This window comes from Ambystoma mexicanum, chromosome 2p (assembly GCF_040938575.1).
Source record: "Ambystoma mexicanum isolate Mex_15411 chromosome 2p, UKY_AmexF1_1, whole genome shotgun sequence".
Lineage (NCBI taxonomy): Eukaryota > Metazoa > Chordata > Amphibia > Caudata > Ambystomatidae > Ambystoma > Ambystoma mexicanum.
The window spans coordinates 422,939,450-422,966,015 of record NC_090923.1 but is presented as its reverse complement, the minus strand read 5'-3'; the positions used below and the strand labels follow the sequence as shown (position 1 = coordinate 422,966,015).

At 49.0% G+C, this 26,566-nt stretch overlaps 1 protein-coding gene across 1 annotated transcript in view; it reads left to right on the top strand.

Annotated features, from left to right (window-relative positions):
- The window catches only part of LRIG1 (leucine rich repeats and immunoglobulin like domains 1), a 661,002-nt gene that overhangs the window by 570,281 nt on the left and 64,155 nt on the right, over nt 1-26,566 (top strand). Inside the window, exon 12 of the mRNA XM_069643785.1 lies at nt 629-792. Coding sequence (XP_069499886.1) covers nt 629-792 — 164 coding nt within the window. The remainder of the gene's footprint in view (nt 1-628; nt 793-26,566) is intronic.

Here is a 26,566-nt window from a genome sequence, read left to right as displayed (position 1 = left end):
CTATGGTTGGGTCTGAAGCCCGACTAAATGTGTAACACTCTCTCAGTATGATCAAAAGTTGCATTTATTGCCTTTCTGGGATATGTCTTATTGATGTCATTTGCAGATTAGCTATCTGGTTTTCAACATCCTGCTCTTCAGACTCTACTCTACAGATGCTAACTCTTGCTTCTTGCAAGCAGTGCTCAGTAACCTGTTTGGTTAGTTGTAGATGTTCAGCCTAATATTTGTTTTTAGGAATCTCGTAGCAATATGGATGAAAAGGGACGGGTAGAGGTATTTTGGAAAATCACTATGCATCTAGTCCGTGGTTCCCGTTCCTCCATATGCTCTTCTGCCTCTGCACTAAAATCCTTACCAGATGCTAAACCCTGCATAAAAGACTGGAAAATGACTGAAGGAGGTTCCATGGGAAAAAGCATTCAGGAGCACAGATGCAGTTAATATGTACAATGAAATGGGGCATCGCTGTTGAGGAGAATCTGGCAAGGGTCCCAACAGTATAGAACAAAGGTTACTTTAGAATAGGATTAGCTTAGATCCTACAGTAAGTAATTTTTAAACGTTTTTGAATTTGGTACATATTGGATGCTAACATTTTTAAATTGTTTCCTTTTGACCTTTTCAGGCATGTAAACAGCCACAGCTTCCTGTGTGATTGCCATCTCAAGTGGTTTCCTCAATGGTTAACAAGCAAAGGACTTCAGTCAAATGTGGTAGCCACCTGTGCTCATCCTGAGTCCTTGAAGAACGCAAGCATTTTCAATGTTGCATCAGAAAAATTTGTATGTGGTAAGATTGTTGGCTTATTAGATTTAATTTATTCTGGTCTATGTAAACTCAGTTGGACAGAGTTTGGCAAAATCATGTTGGTATATTTCCTTCATTGGGTTTGGTGCATAAGTTGCACAACTGACCTAATGGGACAAAAGTATAGTTGTGTGTTTCTCGGACAGAAGAATGATTTACAGGAGGTGCCGTTAGGGAGCTGGTGCATGGAGGAGCACCAACATACTTTGAATGCACTCCCTTGACTGAACAACCATAGCTTCGGCATAGCTACGAGTTGCCCCACCGTCAAATCCCTGCTCAAAAAGCGCAAAACAAGGGTTTCATTGCTATCTGATCAATCCTCTGCACGTCATCAATCTGGCGCTGATCGAAGACTGTTGAAATGTAGGTGATTGGCAACAGGAATATGAAGCTTTCGAACATGTTGCCCTGATTACTCGTTACTTTGGCTATAGGTAGGGATATCTGCTGGAGCACATGCTTCGAATAGGATGTGGTCACAGGCTAGGAGAGCCATCCACCCATCACCTGCTTTTGATTTATTGTGCATTGGATTGGAGGGTTCGCCTTCTCAACCTTAACTCCAACTCTGGAACTCACTCCCTCCGCACATTCAACACAACCAAGACTACATGGCCTTCCGCAAAGCTCTAAAAACCTGTCTCTTTCTGTAATACATCATTAGGACCATCTAAGCCCACTGAAACCCACCAACATCAGGAACCAGAACGTCCATGACATTTATTTCTAAAGTAATTACATCCAGCTGACAAATGTCCGGCCTGTCACTTAGCATCACTCCCTCGGTGTCACTATATTGATGCGAGATATCTCTTGCCCTATAACCAAATATCCTGCATAGACCTACCCCGCAACCCACCTAAACCACAACCAGAGACCTGGAAAATGGGCTCCTGAGACATATAGTGCTGAGTCTAAGAATAGTGAACCTCTGACCAAGCGAAACATAACTTACTCCGGCCCTTCCTGTGAATCTACCTCAGAGTACCGCTACCAGCTCATCCAGATCCAGAATGTAATCCAGGAACAGTGGGCTCCCAAGAGTAAATTATCCACTCCAGACACTCGCCTCTCCTAGCGCTATGCTCACTCTACTTTACACCAACACACAGTAGAGCTTTGCTATACCCCTCGATCAATTTCAGCCAAGCTGCACACATTCGAACAATACTCCATGAACACCTCAACATCCTGCTTGAACGCCGCTATACCCCATGAAAAAAATCTGCCTAGCTGCACACACAAACGTCCTACTCAAGCATAATGCTGCCAGAAGGCAGTCTCAGAGACCAACCAGCTGACTGCACACATTCGACTGATCTCTCAATAACATTGCACCTAATGTTAGGATGCAGCTAACATCAGGCAATCGCACGGAGTGCATGCATATTGAGTGCACCCTATACTACCCTACTCTCTCGACTGACCTGGACTTCCGTCCCCAAGGGCGTTCAACCCACAAGCGCTTTGAGAGCATACCAATGATATAAAGGGTGCTATATAAATGCCAAATAACAATTTGTAAGGCGCTTATACAGCAAGTAAATTGTTTTTCAAAGCGCCTAAAGGGCAAGGGGAGGGAACATGGGAACAAAAGGCAATTAAAATAACAATGAAGAAGGAAAGAGGCGGACCTACTAGGCCTTGTAGAGAGAGAGAGAGAGAGAGAGAGAGAGAGAGAGAGAGAGAGAGAGAGAGAGAGATATATATATATATATATATATATATATATATATATATATATATATATATATATATATATATATATATATATATATACATACTTAGGAGTACCATGAATGGAAGCGCTAGGGAATAAATTGCAAGTAACTTAAGTGCCAGGCAGTAATCGCTTGGTAAGAGTGATCAACTGACAAAAAGCAATAAGTGCTGGCATGTGAGATAGCACAGGCTAGTGGAGACCCAACAGCAAGTGCTGCGAGTGGGCTTAAGCTGAAGGCTATTGGGGAGGTGGGGCGGTGCCCAGAAGTACACATAAGTACCCTGGTCCCCAATATCAGTGAGGAGCTTCCGAAACTTGAAGAGGTCCGGCTCAAGACTGAGAGGAAGGGGGAGGCTGTTCCAGAGGAGGGAGGCAGCCGAGGAAAGAGATCGGACACCAGCTTGCTGTTCAGAGAAGTGCTTGACATGCAGACAGTTGGCGCCGGACTAGTGTAAAGATCTGGCTGGAGAGTATTTGTGAGAGCTAGTTGTAGGTGGTTTGGTCCCTGGCCTCAGACAGCCTTGTGGATGATGCCAAGGGGAATTTAATTTGATACTTGCATCAACTGGGACCATTGGAGAGATTTTAGGGCTGGAGAGATGCGGTCCCTGGGCTTGAGGCCAAGGATAAGTCTTGCATCCCTATTCTGGATAAGCTGGCAGGGTCATAGAGGGGAAGAGGGTAGATTGAAGAATAGAGGCTGTTGCAGTAGTCCAGCCTAGAGAGTACCAGAGCACTGTAGACATTGAGCTTCTTAGGGGAAAGTGAGGAAAGGAAGGATTCTTTTGAGGAGGTAGAGTTGAAAGTGGGCCTTCTTGGCAAGTTCCTGGATGTGTGGGAGGAAGTAGAGGGAAGAGTTGAAGATGACTCCAAGGTTTCTAGCTTCAGATGGTGGGGGGTAGCCCATTGAGGGTGGACAGAGTGAGGGGAAGAAAGAGCGAGTAGGAGTCCCACTGGATAGGATCTCAGTCTTGCTGGCGTTGAGCCAGAGATCATTGGAGGCGCACCAGGACCGAATGGCAGATAGGCAGTCGGGAATGATGGAGGAAGTAAGGAGAGGATCGGAGGGAAGTTTGAAGAGTTTTGTGTCATCTGCATAACACTGCAAATGAGGGGAGAAGGTGGAAATTAGATGTGCAAGCAGAGCAAGATGGATGTTAAAGAGCCAGGGAGAAATGTTGGAGCCCTGGAGAAACCACAGGTTGCAATAGAGTTCAAAGAGGAGAAATAGCCCAGAATAACCTGGAAAGGATGGTCGTTGAAGGAGGTCAGCCAGTCCAGTGCCCGCTCCGAGATACCAAGGGTATTGTGGAGCCATTTTATGAGGATGGAGTGGTTGACCATATCACATGCGCAGGAGAGATAATTTAGAATGAGAACATCTGGAGAGTTAGAATCAAGAGATGCAAGCAGTTGTGTTCAGGAGAGCAGTTTCCGTGCCTCTGGATGCTCGGAATCCAGGTTGATGGTTGTGTAGGCAACCGACAAGCCGAGTGCTGGGACGGCTGGGGGGAGACGAGCTTTTCCAGGAGTTTCCCAAGGAAGGGAGTGAGCTTAGGGCCCTTTAAGAACGTGCATATGTCATGGATGGGATCACACAGAATAACTCTTAATCCAAATAACCGAACCAACTCGCGAATATGGCAAAGAACAGTTTTATTAACAATTATCTAAAGCAGGGAGTTTACAAAGAACATCAACAGACGTACGCTCAGGTTCTCTCTGCAATCTTCTCACAAATCATAGCTTTTATATAAAAAATACATCCGGGGTGCTGTCATACCACGTGGCAAATTTTAAAAAACTAAGGGTTGGTATTGGCTTATGGGGAACATCTAAGTATGCTTTCTATTGGAAATAGGATTGTGATTAGCTATCAGGTGGACAACATATGCATACCTTTAAAACATGTAATCTTTAGAAACATTAGATACAAGGTTTCTCATTGGTGTTCAAACTATAAAGTCCTTTGTTATATTTATAATGCAGGGTTCGGGCGGATATCTTGCGCTCAAACCATATATTTTTTTTACTTTAGTTACAGAAATTATTATTTTTACAAGTCCATCCTTTATATCCATAGATTACTTCCAAATCAATCCAAAAATCAGTTGGCATAATGTATCTCCAAAATGAGTAATTTTAATTCTTCAAGCAAACACACAGCTGACACGTGTTTTGACCTCAGGTCGTTCTCAAGGCCCAAATGTCCTCCCTATATTTTTTTGATTTCGGTTTTCAATGCCCGGCAATTTCATTTGACAATTCCTTTCAAGCCGACCTGTGCGGATGATTGTGTTGAATTAGAATCGGTGTTTGTAAATTCCAGTAGTCTTAAAGTTCGTTATTTTTTATGCTCCAAGTTTCGTGGACCAACACGTCGCGGGCTAAATCCCAGATTCCATCCTTTAATAGGTGCTCCAAAAGCCCTTTTGGAGCACCTATTAAAGGATGGAATCTGGGATTTAGCCCGCGACGTGTTGGTTAATTAAAATTATCCAGCATGGGGTCTGGCATGAATTCACATGTTCATGAATATACCCGTCGTCGGGCCGGGAATCCTCGGTATAGAAAAAAATCAGTATCAGTTTCGTTTCTGATCTGTCTTTCTTAGTAGTAACCAATCACTGGTCTCTGAGTCATACTGCCCCCAGCCAATGACTGCCCTCTCCCTAAGCCCCGCCTCTGGCAGCCATCCTCAGATTTTTACCGCACGTTCAAGTGTTGGGAGTCCTCGTGCTGTAGCTCTCGAGCTTTTGCTGCGTTTTCGCGCTTTTTCAGGAGATTTTTCTAATTTTTCTGTTAAATGGAGCCTCAAGCTCCACCGTTTCTACATCCGATCAACGGGGATCCGTATCGGAGTTTTCTACGCCCCTCAAGGGCGAAGATGTCGTCGAGTTATGCTTTTGGAGGATTCCAGAAGTTCCGAGGCCTACCCCAGACATGGCCCAGGAGAAAGGAAGCTCGACGCCCGGGAAGCTGTTCAGGACCTGCCCTGGATGCCAGCTTCAGAATGTTTTCAAGGAGGACGAGCATTCGTTATGCCTCTACTGTCTCCATGAGGACAAGACGCACAAGGAGAAGGACTGTGCGTTTTGTGGGAACATGTCGGAGCGGACCATGAAGGATCGCCACCTCCGTCTCGCCAACTGGCTGGAAGGGAAGAGCCCGTCAGGCGAGAAGAAGAAAAAGAAGTCCGAGCGGTCTTCTAACTCCTGTGAGGGTGCCCCGGCGACGGTGGCCCAACAAAAGGCTAAGCACCGCGAGTCTGCGGGCACCGGGAGCGCCGAACGGTTGGGCTCCTTGGATGCCAGGCAGGGCGCATCCTCCCCGGCGCCATCAACCACGAGCCAACGCTCTGGCTCGGGTAAGAGGAAGTCTGAGAACCCGATGAAGCTTCTGTAGAGGCCCCGGTCGATCTCGAAGATTCCGGCAGAGGGGGAGCGAGGCTCAGACATTCCCCCCAAGGTGAAGGCCCCAGGAGTCCAGAAGGTGGCGATGGCCTTAATTCATCCTGCTAAGACCTCGATTTGAGGATGTCGCCGCGGCCCTGGCTCAGCCTGTGGAGGAGGCGCCCTCAGGACCCAGAGTCTCCCTGCCACTGCGGAGGGAGTCGTCTTTCAGGCCCATTGAGAAGACCCCCACGAAGTCCTCGTTGGAAAAGGTGGGGGAGGGGCTGGTGGCCATCGTGGATACGCACACGACCTCTGAAGAAGAGCTCATCGAAGTCGTGGAAGTGGCCCAGCCCATTGGGAGGGATCCTGACGAGGGCGACGACGAGAGCGACGGTGTCGCCGACAAGGCTCAAGAGCCCTCGCGCCTGTCGTTTCCGGCGCCGCAGGACACCTCGGCGGCCATTTTGTCTGCGATTCAGTCCTTATGCTCGGAGATAAGGACAAGGTTGCCCCTTCCCCTGACGGAGGTACCTGAGCCAGACCCGACGGGGGAACCGGAGCCAGGACCTTCGGAGAGTCCACCGCATAAGCGGAGGACGACACATCCTACGCCACCTCTCCCACCTCTGCGGCCTGCTCTGCCTTCCCCCGGTCTACTACCCACGGGGATGATACTGGCACGGACACGGCTACGACAGGTACAGATGACGACGGGGGCGATGACTGGACGTGTCCCCCGTCGCCCCCCTGCTCGGGCGTCCCCGCCTGACGAGATTGGATCCTTTCATGCCATGATTTCCAGGACATCCAAGCTTTTTCAGCTCTGCCCAGAAGAAAAAAAGAAGGGTTCCTTTACCAACAGCGCGGGGCTAAAAGGAAGACGGTCCTCGCCGTACCGCTTCTTGATGACATCTGGGATGAGGGGCTCGCCCTCCTCAAGAACCCTGCCACGGCGCCGGCAAAGAGGGACCAGTACGAGAAGTACCAGGTCCCCGACGCTGCCCCCTTGTGCCTTTGGGCACATCCTACCCCGGATTCGGTCGTCTCGGCGGAGGCAAAGAAGAAAGCTGGGGGGCATCGGCCTCGACATCAACTTCCCCGCCGGACGGCGAGGGCAGGAAGTTGGACACGATGGGACGGCGGATCATCTCATCCGCAGCGACGACTATCAAGGCGGCCAACGCCCTGGCTATCGTAGCCCGCTACGACAGTGAGTTGTGGTTCAAAATCGCCCCTCTGTTAGACTTCCTTCCGGACGCCAAAAGGGCTGAGGCCCTTGAAATCCTACAGGAGGGGGAGATTGCTTCGGACCACGCCATCAGGGTGGTGACAGACATCGCCGACACCGGTTTCCGTCAGTTGGGCAACAGCGTTTGCTTGAGACGACGAGGATGGCTCAAGGCCACGGATTTCCGCCAGGACGTACAAACCAAGGTTCTGGACATGCCCTTCGACGGGAACAACCTGTTTGGAAAGGCGGTTGATGAGTCCCTTCAGTACATCAAGACAGACACAGACTGCCCGTGCACTGGGAGTGCTCCAACAACGACGACCGTCCTTTCGGTGCTCCGGAGGCAGACAAGGTGCCTCCAAGGGATCCGGCAGTGGCTCCTCCACTTACCGCCAAGCGGCAAGATCTTCGTCCCAGGAAGCCTACAGGGGACGCAGCAAGTCAGGTGGTGCCCGTCGTCGACAAGTAGGCAAGGCGGCCTCCAAACCAGATTGAACCGACCGTGGGGTCGGGCCCCCGCCGAAGCACCTCGGTGGGAGGCCGGCTGGTGAGGTTCGTCAGCGTGAGGGAGTCCATCTCCACTGACCGTTGGGTGCTGGCCCAAGGGCACGCCCTCGAGTTTCAGAAGTGCCCTTGCGTTCCACCCGTGGCCAGGAAGGAAAATCACGTCCCTCAACTACTGTTGGAAGTAAGGGCGATGCTCAAGAAGGGTGCCATCGAGGTCATCCCAAAGAGGCTTCGGGGCTCTGGAGTTTACTCAAGGTACTTCCTCATAAGAAAGAAGACAGGAGGATGGCGCCCCATCCTGGACCTACGACGACTGAACAAGTACATCAAAGCACAGAAGTTCCGTATGGTCACCCTCCAGCATGTGCTGGGACAGCTGGAGGAGGGCGATTTCCTGTCGTCATTGGACTTGGAGGATGCATACTTCCACATCCCCATTCTAAAAAGACACCGAAGGTTCCTCAGGTTTGTGGTTCAAAGGCGGCACTACCAGTTCAAGGCCCTCCCGTTCGGATTGAAGTCGGCACCTTCACCAAGTGCCTCGCACCGGTGGCGGCGCAGCTGCGCCTACAGGGGATCCACGTCTACCCCTACTTGGACGACTGGCTCATCCGGGCAAGGACAAGGGAGCTCGCCGTGGAGCACACTGCGAAGACCGTCCAGCTGCTCACGGACCTGGGATTCTCCATCAACTTTCCAAAATCCCACCTGGTTCCGTCGCAAGTCGCCCTGTTTCTGGGAGCCAAGCTCGACAGTGGCGCGGCTGGCCTCGCCATCGGAGGAAAGGACCAAGACCATTCTGGGCAAGGTGCAGCGTCTGCTGGCCACGGACATGGCCAGGGTACGATCTATCAAGTCCCTCCTCGGGATGATGTCCTCCTGCATTTATCTGGTGCGCCTTTGCAGGATTCGGATGAGGCCTTTACAGGAGTTCCTCGACGCCCGCTGGATCCAGTCGACGGGCAGCTTTGAGGACAGGATCCCTCTCAACGAGATGTTCCGTCAGGCGATCCGGTAGTGGGGTACCCGCTCCAATCTGTCGGCGGGCACAGACTTTCAGACCCCAACTCATCAGGTGACGGACGCCTCCCTGGAAGGTTGGGGAGCACACTCCGGAGATCATCACGCGAGAGGCCTTTGGCTCCCGGAGGAGAAGTCTCTCCACATCAACTTCTTGGAGCTCCGCGCGGTGTTCTGGGCCCTCAGGTCCTTTCTTCCGTCCCTCAAGGGCAAGGTGGTGAGGATCTTCACCGACAACACCACCACAATGTTCTACATCCGGAAGCAGGGCGGAACCAGGTCCCTGGCCCTATCCAAGGAAGCCCAGGATCTGTGGCATTGGGCCGTCGCCCAAGGGATGTTTCTGGTGCCTCTTCATCTGCCAGGAATAAAAAACACAATCGCCGACTCACTCAGCAGGGAGCTGCGCTCGTGCCACGAGTGGGAACTATGCCAAGATCAAGTGGATCTACTCTTCCTGACGATGGGGCGAACCCCAAATCGATCTCTTCACGATGGGGACAAATTACAAGTGCTGGAGGTTCGCCAGCAGGTTCCCCCAGCCGAGGAGCATGGGCGATGCTTTCTCGTTCCCCTGGGACGGACTATTTCTTTATGCGTTCCCTCCGCTGCCGTTGCTGATCTGGCTCATCAACCAGCTCAAGAGGTCACGGAGCAGGATGATCCTCGTCGCACCGGCCTGGCCGAGACAGATCTGGTTCCCGGACCTTCTGAACTTGTCAACGTCCCCACCAGTCAAGCTGCCGACGGACGCAGACCTTCTCTCCACAGAAGAAGGCGCCATTCTTCACCACAACCCGGAGTCGCTGAACTTGCAGGCCTGGCTCCTGCAGACTAGAGTTTGGAGGGTACGACATCCCGGCCGACTGCAGAGAGGTTCTTGCAAAGGCCAGGGCGTCCTCATCTCTCAAGTGCTACGGACATAAATGGAAGCGGTTCTCTGTCTTTTGCCGTGCACAGAAGATTAACCCTCTGCGGATTACGGCCCCTCAAGTACTGCCGTACCTACTGTCGCTGGCCAAAGCTGGACTGGCTCACGCCTCCATCAAAATACATCTGGCTGCAATCTCCCGATATACCAGGTCGACGGGACGGGCGTCCTTGTGGTCTCATCGCCTGGTGAAAAAATTCATGAAGGGACTATTCCGATCATTCCCGCCGGTGAAGGCTCCTGTCCCGGCGTGGGAGCTTAATGTGGTGCTGACCAAGCTCATGGGGGCCCCATTCGAGCCTATGCATTCGGCGCCTTTGAAGTTCCTGTCATGGAAGACAGCTTTCCTCGTGGCCATCACCTCTGCACGACGAGTGGGAGAGATCCAGGCCCTAACTTGCAAGCCTCCATACTTTTCATGACACGAGGGTGGTGCTGAGGACACACCCATCCTTTATGTCCAAGGTGCCGTCGACTTCCACCTCAACGAGCCCTTGGTGTTTCCAGTTTTCTTCCCGTCGCCTTCGTCGCCGACCGAGAGGACTCTGCACTCGCTGGATGTAGCTAGAGCGCTGAAGTTCTACGTGGACCGCACAAAGAGTTTTCGGAAGACGTCACAGCTGTTTGTGAACTTTGGGACTGTGAATCTCTCGAAGACTTCCATTTCCAGATGGCTCTCCGGCTGCATCATGCACTGTCACCGGTTTGCAAACCGACAGCTGCCCGGCCGTCCGAGAGCCCATTCGACCAGAGCGATCGCTGCTACCACGGCGTTCCTGTCTGGTGTGCCCCTGCTGGACATCTGCAGGGCTGCGACGTGGAGGTCGACGCACACCTTCACAAGATTCTACTGCGTCGATCGGGACTCCAAGGAGGAGTCCAGGGTCGGCCAAGCAGTGCTGCGCAACCTGTTCGCCTAAGGTGAGCCTGGTGAGGAGGTAAGAGTTGCTTAATGTTGAGTTGTTGTATCGCTTAATGTTGAGCCTGTTGCCACCTCCCGTGGTTGTGCATGTGCTTACTGCTATGTATTCTCTTATTCATGAGCCTGTGAATCCATGCCAGACCCCATGCTGGAGAAGGAAGAAGTTACTTACCTGTAACTGTTGTTCTCCAGCATGGGTCTGGCATGGATTCACATGCGAACCCTCCCGCCTACCCCTCTGCGGCTCTTCACTTGGTCATACTGCCACTTTACGTGCTAGCAAATCTGAGGATGGCTGCCGGAGACGGGGCTTAGGGAGAGGCAGTCATTGGCGGGGGGCAGTATGACCCAGAGACCAGTGATTAGTTACTACTATGAAAGACAGATCAGAAACGAAATTGATACTGATTTTTTTTCTATACCGAGGATTCCCGGCCTGACAACGCGGAATATTCATGAGCATATGAATCCATGCCAGACCCATGCTGGAGAACAACAGTTACAGGTAAGTAACTTGTTCCTTACTCATTTTGGAGATACATTATGCCAACTGATTTTTGGATTGATTTGGAAGTAATCTATGGATAAAAAGGATGGACTTGTAAAAATAATAATTTCTGAACTAAAGTAAAAAAAATATATGGTTTGAGCGCAAGATATCCGCCCGAACCTTGCATTATAATTTTCACTTCTACAAGGTTTGTGGGAAGCTTGAGGGTAGGCTATAACTTGCTGCCAACCTGTTCATTTAAGGTTTTTGAGTGGGAACTAGCGCACACAATTCAATAGCGATCCCACATTCTTGTTAGTCCTTTGTTATATTGACTAATATAATTGGTTGGCATGCTTGTGCCATTTCTGGAACATTCAGTACACTTAGCAGCTCATAAACCCAGACCCAGGTGCAAGGAGATGGGGCATGACACTACCTCCCCACCCAATGAGTCCAACACCTCTCATTACCCATGCCTTCTCCCATGAAGATTGTCTTTGAACTTAGCCTTGCAGAAGTATCCTTGTCTTCATAATACATGAGTGAGAGCACTCACTATCGTTTTCTGGGACTCAAAGTCCGACCTCTATTTTCATCCATAGCTCATGTGACTGCTTTTAAATGCTTTTTAAATTAATAAAATGTGCCACTCTTGGTGTTCTTTCTTTGCACCTTAACAAGGGATGATTCATTTATCGCACGTTTGCTTCTTTCCAGAATAGATAGCTGATCTTGGCTGCTTCAGCCTTGACTCCAGACAACCTCGCCATACAGCTCCACGGTTCTGCTTATTCTTGCTGCAACACAGTTTTCCCATCCCTCTTTATGGGTCCTGGCTTACTAAATTCATGATACTGATGTCCCGATTCTATACAATGGCGGCTTCTCCTGCATTCTATTCACTACATATAGCCAGCTTCTATGATGACTTAGTCTAATTACGCTTCAGCATCTCTACAATTATTGAACGGTTGATTCTCTGCAGCGCTTCTTGCACGTGTAGTCTTCTTTTTCATTTTTAAAAGTTCACTTGATTTTTTACTTCATTAGTTTCTGTAGGATCCATACATCCTCTTCAGCCAGTATCTCGGGACGTTGTATATGTCTCTTGTGATGTCGCTAGCTTCTTTCTTTGCTCTTTTTCATATTCCTTCAGGGAGTTCTTCCCTTAGGTTGTCATTGCTTCGAGGATACATTCTGTACGGTTGTCTCAATGGGTATCTTCTCTCAAACACACGCAGTATTGTTACAACTGCTGGTGTTAAACACAGCACAATCTCGGGTCTCCAACATATGGGATGTAGGGGGGCAAGATTTCCTGCAGAGGCATGCAGCTGCTGTTCTACATTCACCCCTGTGGTTGAGTCCTCGACCGCCTCCTCAATCGTTTCCACATCCTTGTATTTTCTCTTGAACAAGTGTTTCTTTGGTGTCCATATCTTCATCACCCCCCCCTCCCCCTTCAGGGTGTCTGCTGATTTGACACGTTCATCTACACTCCAGGTCATGTAGTTGCATTGTCCATTCGGGGTAAAATAGACCCATCATCCTAAGTACTTCTTATGATTCTTTGGGTACAGAAACTTGGTTCCTTCGGGTGCTACAATGCTAGCCTGTATGTATTTTCTAACGGTGTCATCAGTCAACTCCCTGGCGTTCGGTTCAGGTTTTGACATTGATCATGATCTTCATCCCTACCACCTTCTTTGCCGTTTTCTTGCATTGGACAATCCCCATCCTGACTGTACAGAATACAAACATTACTAACACCAGCATTACTCCAAGAACCTTAAATATATTTGCCAACCACTTTGGGATCCATGAAAACAAGGAGGCGAACCAACTGTCATCTTCAATGTCATCTGTCTCGTCTTCCATCTTGGTATACAGGTATGTCAACATTGTTATGGTCTCTGTCAAGGTCCCATTCTGGCTGTCGTGAGAAGGTATGAATGTGCAACATGATGTCCCGGTTTTGGTGCAAACTCCTCCTTCCATCGCTGTGATCATATCAAGGACATACCTATTCTGGAGGTTCATCAATCGTATGGCTCTCAGCTCCTCCTTAATAGTGTTGAATCCCTTTATGGTAGCATTGATTGTCTGCAGAAGCGCCCATTTGGTGATTTGCAACCATTTGGCATTGGCTACTGTCTGAATTTCAGGCATGAAAATAGCTATCTTTATCATAGCAGTCTTACTGAACAACTTGTGCTCTTCAGGAATAGTTTCATACACTGTTATTGATTTGGCTGAGAAATAATGTTCTCTTTTCGTCCGTATGAGTTCAAGTGATCTACTTTTTCTCAAATGTTCATCCACTTTTGGAAATTCACCAATGTTTTGATCGCTTTGAGAAATCACTAATGCTGGAACATTGATGAGCACCAGGGAATATACTCCACCCCAATCCTTAGGCAACTTCATATAAGCTGTAGATCCACAAGCCCAATATCGCCTGATTCATCTTCTACCCATGTCAATAGTTTTGAGTGCTTGGCCCATGACTTTAAGCATCCATCATTCCCTTTCTGCACTTTTTGTATGTAATCTGCCTTCAGCAGATGAGCTGCACAGGAGATCATTCCTTCTTCCCATCCCTTCTTGCTATGTAAATAGTTGAGTACATCCAGGCGATCCTGCTATTTCTGTCACATCCGGACAATTCATTCTCTTCATTTTTTTCAGTGATCATCTCATCCAGTCCTGCGGCAGGATACACAAGCATGTTGCTCTTCCATCCATGCTCCTTCTCCATTTGTGTTTTGATATAGTTATCCTGGTATGGAAACAACCATTTTGATCTCCATCGCAAGGGTGCCCAACTTCCTTGGAACTGTCCTTGAATAGTGCATGCTACAAGATGGCGGAGGCACTTTGCCTTGTGTGCTGAAACCTCCTTCAAAATGAAAGTCCTTACTGTATTCATGGCATAGGGGATGAGAGAGCAGACATAGCAACTCTCATCAGATGCTCTTTACCCCACTTTATTCATGTGTTGATACCACATGTTGAATTATCTAGATGGGTATTTATCCCTTCATTATCTTCCTCTGCATCTCTTATGTCTCCCAATATACTTCTAGAGATCAAGGAATCTGCCATAATTTGTAATCTTAGTGGGGAGAACCATAGGAACTCTTTTTCTCCGGTAGAAGCATTAAGATGGTAGAGACTGAAAAATGAGGAACAGAAAGACAACAAGAACAATCATGCAAATATATATCGTGCATAAAAATCTGGGCAGCCATCTTGCGTAATCCTGCTTGCTGAACCTGTTCGCCCTCTATGATCATGCCATCTTCATCAATCATTTTTAATGCAATCAAGTTCTTTTAAATTTGCAACTGTACAATTTGTTGTATAGCAATGAGAAGTCTTCTTATTACTGGACCGTTTTTAGGATCCTGTAAAAGTGTGAATATTAACGACTCTTCTGACAAAAGCAGGGTAAAATTGAAGTATGAACACAAAGACAGCAACCACAAGCCGCTGAACATCACTATTGACAGGTACCATGTGTTTGTATCACTTAAAACAGAAAATAAATCGGGATATTGATCTCTTTATCCAATTTCTGATCAAGAACGGACTTTTACGCATAATTCCAATGCATCAAGCACTACTTATATATTTCTAAAAGTTCATTTCAATCTCTGGAATTTTTCTGCAAGCCCTTGCACATCCTGCTAAAATATATAGGAGTGTCTATTGAATGCCAGTCCAAATAAAGTACGTGTTAATCACTCGTTGCTTTATCGTCCTTCTTAGTCATCGATCGAGTCTGCATACGCGGAAATTCTTCTGCAATGGTGGAAGGGAAGAGTCTCTCCTTTATAAATCTTCACGTCGTTTAGATGCATCCAAGCTCCTCTTCCTTGTTCCTTAACAGCTGAAGGGGACACTTCTTCAACACAGAATGGGCCATTAAAGCGAGGCACATTCCACTTCCAAGTAAAGTTCTTGATCAGGATCAGGTCCCCAACATATAACGTAGGTGGTGGTAATAGTTTGATTGGATTGTTTGGCAAATTATCTTCTTCCGTGTTCTTAGACCGTCCCCCCTGACGCTTGACTAGATCTGAAATGAAAGAAATACTGGTAGTCATACATGTCAAATAATCATGAATCTTGTCGCCTAAAGTTTTGGCTACACTCTGGGCATCACTCCTAATCCTAGAAGGAGGTTTAAGGGGCATTCTCATTAGACGCCCTGTTATTGGCTCATGCGGGGTGAAGTGGTGGTCCGACCCTTGCTGACTCCGAAGGGCATATAAGGCCAGAGGTAGGCAATACAGCCATCCCTTTTTCAAAGTCAATGTAATCTTGGCAATCCTCCCCCGTTCGCTTGTGGGTGATACGCAAAAGAGAACTTGTGCTTTATGCTTAATAAAAACTCTATTTGTTTGAATAGATCATTGGCAAAATGTGGCCCATTATCAGATCTTAGTACTTCACACAAACCCCACCTCAGAAATACTTTGCGCACTAAAATCTTTTCTGCACAAGAGGCATCGGGGTGTGTACACAGACCCATCTCGATCCACCTAGAAAAGGGATACACCACCACTAATAGACAACTATATCCATTACATGTCTGCAGCATATCGACATAGTCGTTTTAAGTAAATGCTGAAACAGACCATTTGGTCAAGGTATTATTCCTCGGATCGTTCTCAGTGTATGCCCAGCAGTAAAACTTTGACACACGATGCAATTCACCATAAATAGTGCAATGTGGTCCAATAAATTAGGAATGAACCAGTCTTATGCAATATTAGCCGCAAGAGTTTCTCTAGTTACCTGTGTGGGGTAATGCAGCTGTTCAAGCGTGACTTTTAATAAAGTTACTGGCATCCCTGCTTTCCATTGCTGTCCTGTCGCCATAAAGCTTCCCAGGGGGATAAAGAACATTCCCTTCGTTTCCACAGTTCTTCCTCTTCCTGTGGTGCGCTTACCTGAATCTCTATTAATTGGGTTATCAACAATTTATTAAACCTCTCTTGTACTAACATAGTTGCAACTGAATTCTCTTTAATAGTCTCAGTATCAAAACTCTGGAGAATATGCAACCCTTTTGGCTTCTAGGTCTGCGGCTTTGTTCCTGCAAGAGATGAAAATCTATTTAGTATTCGCTGCACATTTTACGACAGCTGTGGCTACTAGGAGTTGTAGTGCCTTAATGAGTCTCTCTGATAAGGGTGCATGTTGGACTGGAGAGCCGTCTGTGCAGATGTAGCCCCTCTTCCAATGTGCCAACCCTGTGTGTACGGTCGATATTTTATTTGTATCATGCTCATACACATGTTTCAGAGATCGACGAGGCAAGAGAGGGGAACAAGGGAGAACAAAAACAACCATCTTACTAGGCCCAGCATGTGGTTGACGTCACATAGCCGGAGTCGCTGTACACCGTCACTTTCTGTCCTTCATGTTTTTCAAGTGTGACAATAAGCACTACTTATTCTGATGCTTGCACTGAAAAGAGGTGGGAGCCTTGCATTTGCTACCACCTGAAATTCCTCATTTAATCTGTGTTTTACTACTGCAGCGCCTGAATGCCTTTCCCTACTAGTCTGATCAATTTTTTGGAAAAACCATTAATGAAAAGAATCTCCCCTCCCGCTAAAGCATTCTCCTTCATGTGGGGTACATCATCATACAATTCAACATAATTGGCACAGTCATGCACATGATCACCTTCTACGGGTTCAGCTATAAATGTGGCTGGGTTCACTATTTTTTACATCTTACAATTTTAATTGCTGGTTTAAAAATCATTACCACATAAGCTGAAGCTGTTTGGGATGTCAATGTGCCCTTGGGTTTCTCTAGAATGACAAACAAGGCATGCTCCACATAAAGGGTCATAGAGCAGCCCATAACAATATTTGTGGACTTCTCAATTGCAAATGTGGCGGCTGACAAAGATAGTTCGCAAGGAAAGTGTCCTCTCATAACTGGATCTAGAATCCCACTTTAATATGCAAAAGGTTTGTACCCTAATGTGTTTCTTTGTGTAAGCACTGCTGTCATTACTGACCCATTTGTGTGTGAAAACAAATAAAATTCCTCGCCATTATTGGGCGTCCCTAAAACTGCAGCTGTACAAATTGCTTTTTTCAATTCCTCAAATTCTTCCTCCATTGCTTTGGTCAATTCTAGTTTTTTTTTACCAACTTGTGCTTTCTTTAATGCTTGCCGAAGTGGCCTTGTGTACATACTATAATCAAACACCCAGGCTCTAACGTAATTGCATACACGGAGAAACTGTTGCATCTGTCTCACTGTGTTCGATTTTGATGTTTTCATGATTGTCTCAGCTCTCTCAGGTGTCACTTTCTTTCCTTCATGTGAAATCTACTGACCTATGTACAACACTTCTTCTTGGTAGTACTCGCTTTCGAGATCAATATTCTCGACCATTGATCCATCTGTAGTACTTTGTTAAAGATGGATAGGGACTCCCAGTACCCTTGAGGCAAACGAGTATGTTTTAGTCTTTTTTGGCAAAACGTAAATGAAGTCCGGTCTTGGGAGTCATTGTGCAATAGGATCGAGAAAAACGCATTTATCAAATCGATCACCATCAAGTATCAAGCTTCTACTGGGATACTACACAATATTGTCGCTGGATTAGGAACTAAAGGAAACTCAGCATCTAGATTCTGGTTAAGAGATCTCAAATCCTGGATAAATCTCCATGACCCCCCTTCAGATTTTTTTATCGGATACACCACAGTATTACACAATGACTCTGATGGCACCAGAATCCCCTGATTCATCAGTGCTGAAATAGTCTGAAATATACCTTCATCAGCTCCTCGAGACATGGGGTACTGTTTTGCTTAGGGTAAAATTGCTCTTGGCTTAAGCTTTATTTTAACCTCCCCTATCCACTTCAATAAACTTACGTCATAAGGGCATGTAGTCCATAGGGCACTCAGCACTTTTCCAAGATCCGCCTGAAAAACTGCTGGTCGCTGCCGCATTATCGCCATTCTTTGTGGGACTTCCCTTTTCTCTATCCTTATCCAGTATGTAATGCCCATGAAGAACACTACTTTGTCATTGCTTCAGTCTTGACTAAACATATCATCATCATCAGTTAAGTCACTCAATCTGTACCCCTCCTCAAGAGCTATCGCTGTTCTCCAGGGTCTACCCTCATCGGCTGGCCCTTCGAGCATTGCCATTTCTTTTCATACTCTATAGGAATAGTCTGTCCACCCTCATCTATAGGTATTTGTGGTCTAAATAAAATCTCATCAGGTATCCTCACAATCTTTCCTACCAGGCCATGTAGCCATGTCTGTGAAATACTTACCTCATATTTAAAAATCTCTGGATCTACTGGAACGCCTCGTGGAGCCACTTGCTCTGTGAACGCCAATGTGAACTCTCCCACGTTTAAAACGTGTATTCTTGGAGTGGAGCACACTCTTCCTTGATCAGTAAATGAAATTGTCATGTTAAGTTTCGTCATTAAATCTCTTGCTAAAATATTAACCGGTGTCTGTTGTGAACATAACAGAGGAAAATACATGTCACATTCTCCTATGAGGACTGGTAATTTATCAGTAAAAGGAACTCGACTCGTAGCCCCAGAGAACCCTTGAGCATTCATGGCAATACCTGTCATTGGATATTTTCCCTCTTGTATACACGAACGAGTTGCTCCAGTGTTCTAACGCTCACCTGGTATCCACAGGGACGTCACTCAGCCTGTTCTGACCTCTTACGACCTCGACCCTTCCCTGGAGTCTTCTCGACTGGAGACTGGGCCTGAAACACAGGATTGGTAGACTTTAACTCCCTATTGTCTGTGTGCTTGAACCCCTTCTTCCCCGGGGTCCAACCCTTCCCTTTGATCCACAGCTCACCTTGTTTTCTTGGATAGTGTGCTCTCCGTCCTGCTTTCAGCACAGGGGCGCGTTGATTGATGCAGGCTCGTTGCTGCCTAGTTACTTCACTGGCAAGAGTCCGACAGGTAAGTATAATGAGTCTTTTGAACAGTTCTCTAACTTCGTTCCTTTCCTTCCTTAGATGATGGCCGGCGTCCGGAGAGGGCGACGTGCTGCTGAGATGAGTAGCGCTGAAGGTGAGCGAGTGCGCGATGCGAACCTTTCGTATTTGTATTGAACTAAGTTCTTTTTCTGTGTCTTTTAGGTGACACGACATTTTCAGCGTGGATGCCGGTTATGAAGAAGAAATGCGGTGAGTAAACGCGGTAGGAGGCGCCTCTAGATGTTTCCACGCTAACCTGGAGTATCTTTTCCCTCTTGCAGATGGATGAGAAGTTCCGGCGACAGAGTTCCCCCAGAGCGGCTGGGATTCAGGTAAGCGTTTGAAGCTCGTACAGTCTTTAAAAATAAGCGAAGATTTGCTGAATGCTTACTAATGCCTTTTTTCTGTTCTTTTCCCTTTTTCTTAGGAAGCGGCGTGCCGGGATGGGAATGACACCGCCGAAGATGCCCGCAGAACAGAAGGAGCGATGAATGATGGGCAGAAGCACTGCAAGGTAAGGCTGTTCCTAACAGTGTTTTTGTTCTTGCAGGAGCTGAGCGCAGAAGAAAGATGCAGGCCTACTGGAAACCGAACCGAACACGGTGAGTGTCACGCTGCAGGTGCAGAAAACACAAAGCATGTTTCTCAGCCTGGGCGTGGCTTAAATAGTCTCTGGGTATCCCAGGTGTCTCTGGGCTGAACCACACCCAAAAGACTAGACTGCACATGCAGTTCTGGGAACCGAAATATGTGGGGGCATCCATCTTGTCCCCATCAATGCACTACAAGGCCAATCCCCAATGTTATTCTATGGGAGTGAGTGAGTCTGGTGCAACACGTGCCAAGTCTGTCTCCAGGTGCGTCTTTGGAGGGGATGGAGAGGCCCTTGAGGGCCATGTAGGTGATTGTGGCCTGGCTCCAGCCTGACATCTTGGTGGGCTGGGGACATGAGGGGCAGGAATCATGACAGCGTCTACAAGAAAAGAAAAGGATTTGCCTCCTATTGTCACATCACCCTTGGTTCCTCTTCGCGGGGATGTCTGGTGTCATAGATGGTACTAAACACATCAAGCCACCTTGTGAGCTGTCCTATTGTGGATACAAGCTCATCCCCGTCCCTGTGAAAGGGTTTCCTCCTACCACAGTGACCCCTCCTATTCTAGGTGGTAATATTTGTTCTGTATTCGCGTACTGCTGTCTGCATAGGGGCTTGTTGCGACTGCCCTTCTGGTGCATTGTTTTGTGCTCGTATCTGCTGTTGCACCTGCTGTACTTTCTGTGCTTGTGCCTGATGATGTGTGATGTCGGGCAAAGCCATCTCTGGTCTGTGTGCTGTATGGCAGAGGTTACGCTGTCCCTCCTCTGGAGAATTGGCCATTTTGTACCTTCCCTTGACTCCCACATACACACACAATATGTACTGTTATTTGTACTGTTATTCCACGATGCCAACATACTGGGGGAACCCTTCTGTTAATCCCTCCTTGGTTATATCCTCCCTGAGCACTCTGGTTCTCATTCTGTGTATTTTGAAATCCGCCTTCTCTTCCCCTATAACCCATACGTCTGATTCGTGGCGTAAACCCATACCCACCTTGGTCCATCAGGCACAGATTATTTACCTGTGATGTAACCATTGTTTTCTGCATGCCCATTCCTTCTCCGCTTGTCAATAATCGGCCCTTCTATGGCAAACGTTGACAACTTTCTCTGAACTAACCTTGCTTCCTCAATCTTTCTATTCTCATCTTTCTTCTTTTTCTTTTCTTGTAATAACCGGCAATGGTGCACTATTGTCAACTGTACCTCAGCCCATAGCTTCGCGTCCATCCCCACTTGTACTCTTACGTCCCATCCCCTTTACTCCATACTGCATGGGCGTCTCTTTCTAAGGATGGGAGACAGAACCTTTTCACCAGAAAAATCCTTCTTGCCCTTTAAATTTAGAGGCCCGCTGCCCTGACACCTCCCACCAGCGCCACACCTCAGTCCCCTTTTCTGTATCAACGGGGACAGGCCGATTTCACCAGCGCTCCTGGATTTGGCTCTGCCATATAATACCAGGCGCTCTTCAATGGATTCTTCTATCTTTTTGTCTTTTTTTTTGTCATTCGCGTACTTGGGCCTCCGGCATCACGCTCCTCCCTGGTGCATGTCGACTTCAGCAGGCTTCAGCAGATGTCCAACCTGCGGGGGGCTCTTTCCTACATCCGACCCACACGCTCTTTGCCTCCGCTGCCTTGACCCCAACCACGGCTGGGAAGGTTGTACCGCGTGCGACGCACTGACTCCACTCGCACTGAAGAACAGGTGCGAGGCCCAAGGAAGGACAGCTATTTTCCATCGCACCCTCTAAGGGCGACTCCTTCCTGAGGAAACGCCCGAGCTGGAGGAACCTCTTGGGTTCTTGTACCAGCACACGCACCAAGGCTAGTCTAGCTACCGGACTCACGGCTGAGGGATCATCAGATCCTTCCGGAATTGGTGCTGAGGGACCACAATGTTCTTTTACTGGGTGTACACCCGAGGGGCAACTCCCTAGCACCGGCTCAATGTCCGAGGGGGCGCCTGCACACAGCACTACCGGTGACACTGCGAGGGCAATACGCCTTCCAGGCCTACACCAGAGGTGCAGGGTAGGCCTCATGTTCCACCACCAAGAGTCTTGGAGGAGGACGCACCCAGGGAGCCATGGACCACAATTTTGGCACGCAGCTCAACAAAATGGCCGCCGTGCTAGACAACATGGCCGCTCGTCCAATGCCATTCATAGGAACAGAGCAGGTGGGGGAACGAGTTTCAAGGTGGGACTGGTGTCAACCAGATACGTGGCCTACAGTTTATCCATCAGCAGCGCAAGGCAGGTTTCCCCTGCAACCTAGACAGGGTGCGTTCTGGCCCCAGCAGCCCCCAGCCACTCCGTCAATATCACCTGCCAACTCTTCTGCCTCCAAAGACAGGCTCTTCGAAAGGTTCCTGGTGCTGAGTCAAACCCCCGAGATGGGGGCCATCCTGCAGGATGCAGACTCCACCGGCGCACATAGTCATTCTACCATGGCTCTGCCACCACAGGCCAAAGCGCAGCCCCCGCTGCCCCTACCGGCTCCTTTGATCCCGCTCCCTTGCCTCCCAGAGTACAGGTGGTTCCACACCAGCCTCAGCAGCAGCCTCCTCTGGTCTCCACACCCCAGGATACGGCGCCCTGCACTCTTCCACCCGCTCCGGACCAGCCAGACACTTCTGGTGGAAACAGATGAGGAGGTGGACCCTGACACAATGTTGTCAGCAAAGGCCTTCCACGACCGGCTTGCAGGTTTGGCTGAATATCTGGGTCTTCCTCAACCTGGGGTCGAGCAGCCCGAGGAGGGGAGGGGTGTTAGCTGAAGGCCTCACTCGAGGACCCCCAACCAAAACTGGTATCCCGATGCAGAAGGACGTTGTTGCATTGGCCAAGAAGGGGTGGCTCAAGCCACTCGGCCCAAACAGTCAATCAGCGCCTTGATGCCAAGTATAGACAGATGGAGGGGGATCCACTCTTGCTGTCGCGCACCTTCAACCGCACTCTTCGGTGATCCCTGCGGCGTCACTTTAACATAAGCCTCAGTCATCCTCTGCCACCTCGTCCTCTGCGCTGCTAGGTAAGGAGAAGATCTTGGAGGAGTACAGCAAGAAGCTGTACTCCCAACACCTCGCTGCACCTGCGTCAATCCAATGCGGATGCCATGCTGGCAGCTGCTAACCAGAGGTTTTGGCGGGAAATAGCGTACTTCCTTCCAGGGCTTCTGGTGCAGAGCCAGGCACGCTTCAAAACAGGTCTAGGAGAAGCCAACCTGATAGTGCATGAGATCATGGAGTCCACTGTGGCCCACATCGATACCTCTGGCCGGGCCATCTGCATTGCCACGGACATGAGAAGGACGGCCTCTCTTCGGGCTACTAAATTTAACCCTGATGTCCAGGAACGCATATTGGACCTTCCATTCGAGGGTAGCGACCTCTTTCACTCTACCACCAACGAGGAATTATATAAAAAGAAGAGCCGCTCGCAAACTGCAAAGTCTTTATCTTAACGAAGGCCACGCTCAAGGCGTACACCCAGTCGCATCAACGCTGTGACCGGGGGCGGTCATTAGGCGAGTTCTGGGGCTTCCAGGTACGGAGGTCGAGACAACCTGACCGTTCACAGAGTCAGCACCGGCGCAAACAACAAAAAGGTGGGAGGAGCCAAGGGCTTCTTTCAATGCCCCCTCCACCCAGCTGCAGCCTCAGAAGGAAAGAAAGCATGATGTGTTCCTTTGGGTCCACATGTCTCCAGTGGGGGGCAGGCTTTTTCACATGCACAGAATTTTACGGACCCCTGGATCCTCTGTAGTGTCCTCGGGGTATCGCCTACCAGTCCTTTCTCCTCCTCCTTGCTCTTCTCCACTGCCACAGATTGGGGCGGCAACTCTGTTGGCGGAGATCCAGTTGCTCGTCATGAGCCAGGCTGTGGAAGAAGTCCCAGCCTCCCAGAGAGGTTTGGGCTTCTATTCCAAGATTTTCACCGTACAAAAAAAGAACGAGGCTGGCCTGAGAGTTGTTAGACCTATCCACCCTCTCCCTCCCTCTTCAGAAATTCAAGATAGTTACGCCAGCACTCATTGCGGAGACATTAGACAAGGGAGACTGGATGTGCTCCCTGTATCTGAAGGACGCTTTTCTATACGTCCCGATTTGGCAACCACATCGCTCCATCCTGCTCTTCAGGATCATGGGCTGCCATTTCCAGTAGAAGGTGCTAGCTACCCTTTGGCCTCATCTCAGTCTCCAGGGTATTTACCAGACTCATAAATGAGGTTTCAGCCCTCCTCAGGGCCACCATGATGACTGGCTCATTAGGGCGAGATCTCAGGAGGGGGTTACCCACACTTCCTCCGCACTTATGAACTTGCTCCACGACCTGTGGTTTACTATCAACCTCAAGTCCCAATTGCAGCCCATGCAGAGCCCCACCTTCCTGGGCCTCATCTGGGATACAAGCTCCGAGAGGGTTTTTACCTCAGAGGACAAGATTACAGCTCTCAAGAGAGCCACTACGCACTTCCTTACCAGAGCAGTGACCTCGGCCTGGTGGTACCAACACTTACTGGGTATCATGGCAGCGGTCCTCCTAGCCATGCCACACACGAGACTCAGGTTGAGGAGGTTACAGCTGCACTTGCAGCCTCATGGAATCGGGAGAGGGGCTCCCAAGCGGAGCTTATTAGCATACCACCTCGTCTCCACCAAGAGCTCTCATGGTGGTCCAAGGACTGCAACCTGTGGACGGGCAAGCCATTCCGGTGCCGCAGGTCACCATCACTACAAACTCCTACCTGGAAGGCTGTGGGGGCCTCTCTGGACAGCCACAGTCCAGAGTTTGGACCCAACAGGAGCAGTAACTGGCTGGAGCTCAGGGCCATCTGGTCAGCCCTCAGAGCTTTCCTTCCTCTCATTGTAGGAAAGTCCGTCCTTATCCAGACCGACCACTCCACCAGCATGTACTATGTCAACAAGCATGGGGGTACCAGGTCCCCTCTGCTGTGCAACCTAGCGGTCGGCATGTAGGAATGGGCCCTGGAGAACATCTACCTCACGGCCATCCACCTCCCGGGGGAGGCCAACTTGGAAGAGGACAGGCTCAGCAGACTGGGAGCGGGCAATTACGAATGGCAATTGAACAACCAGGTACTGCAGGAGGTCTTCAACAAATGGGGGCATCCTCAGGTGGATCTATTTGCCATTAGCTTACCACACCACAGAAATTAGCCCTCACAGGGTAGTTCCTGAGCAAGTCACCCTCGGGCACCTGAGCCTCTCTCACGCTAACCTAGAGATCATTCAGGGGGCCAGGAGCAAGGCTACCAGGAGCCAATACAAGAGTAAATGGACTAGGTTCTGTCATTAGGCAGACTCTAAGGAGATCACCCCCCCCCCTTAAGTGCACACTGGATGACATGCTCTCCTTCTCTGTGCACTCGGGCGTGCAGGTGGACACATGTCGCACCTATCTGGCAGCTATAGGGGCCTACAGAAATTCGGAGGAGGAAGTCTTCTCGTCCGCCAACCCGATGGTCAAACATCTGGTGGGCTTGTTCGGGCTCTACCCGCCCATCAAGAGGCCACACCCTGTGTGACCTCAATGTGGTGTTGGGTGGCTTGGTGCACAAACCCTTCGAGCCAATGGCATCCACGGACAACAGGCTGGTCACCCTTAAGACAGCTTTGTTGGTGGGCCTCACCTCTGCTCGCTATACCACTTTCCACAGGGATAAGGTGATCTTGCGGACTCACTCGGCGTTTAGACCTAAGGTACCATCTGCTTTCCATCTAAACAAGGAAATAGTCCTACCTATGTTTTCTGCTGACCCCAAGGAAGAGGCTCAGAGAGTCTTGCACTGTCTGGATGTCAAACGCGCTCTGAAATTTTATCAGGACAGGACCAAGGGCTACGCAAGTTGGACGCACTTTTTGTTACCTCTGGGGGGGATCCAGGCCCAGGTATCTGGCATCCAAGGCTTCTATTGCACAGTGGATGGTGGTGGCCAACAGGGAGGCCTACGAGGGGCAGCACAAGCCACTGCCAGCTAACATGCACACATGCTGTCTGAGCCAAGGCCACGGGCATCGCATTCCAGCGGCAGGTCCCGTGGCGGGTCATAAGCATGGCGGCCACTGCTTCAAATTTCTGTATGCATTACTGTTTGGATGCCGGCCAAAGGTCAGATGCGGCCTTCTGACAGGCAGTTCTAAGGAAGCTGTTTGCTTAAGGAGGGTCTCCTCTCCTCCCTAGGACTACATTCAGTTGTAATCGCCCATGCAGTATGGAGGAAAGAGGACGGACGTAAGAGTAATTACAAGTTACTCACCGTAATGACTAAGGTACTCTTAGTCCTTCATCCCCTTTCCTCCATACGTCCCACCATACATCCCCCACCCCCCTAATAATACTGGTGTCATTAGGCAATGTTAAATATTGTTGACGTGTCAATGGGGACTGAGGTGTGGCGCCGGTGGGCGGAGTCGGGGCAGCTCATGCTCCCAGGGCCGCACCCCTGCGTGGCTCTAAATTTAAAGGGGAAGGAGGTTTTTTTCTGGTGAAAAAGGTTCTGTCTCCCGTCCCTAGGAAGGGATGCCCATGCATTATGGAGGAAAGGGGACGAAGAGTAAGTTAGTCACTACGGTGAGTAACTTGTAATTTATTTTCATCTGCCTCTGTACTGGCTCGGGCAACCTCTGACATAAAATGTGGTAAAATAATGCAACTCTTTTCCCATGGATCACGAGTTTCAAGTTGCCTTTTCTCCTGAATATCCTGAATGTAAGCAAGAGAGTCTTCATCTTCTTTCATTTTACGTGTTATAATTGCACTCATATCTGATGTGTCAGGATATTGTGCCCTGAGAGCCCTCCAAACGTCTGCTCTACAGTTATTAAACGGCACTCCATCATGCGCTGTTTTGTGCAGTCACACTTGAATATCCTGCTCTCCTCCATAAGTTATCA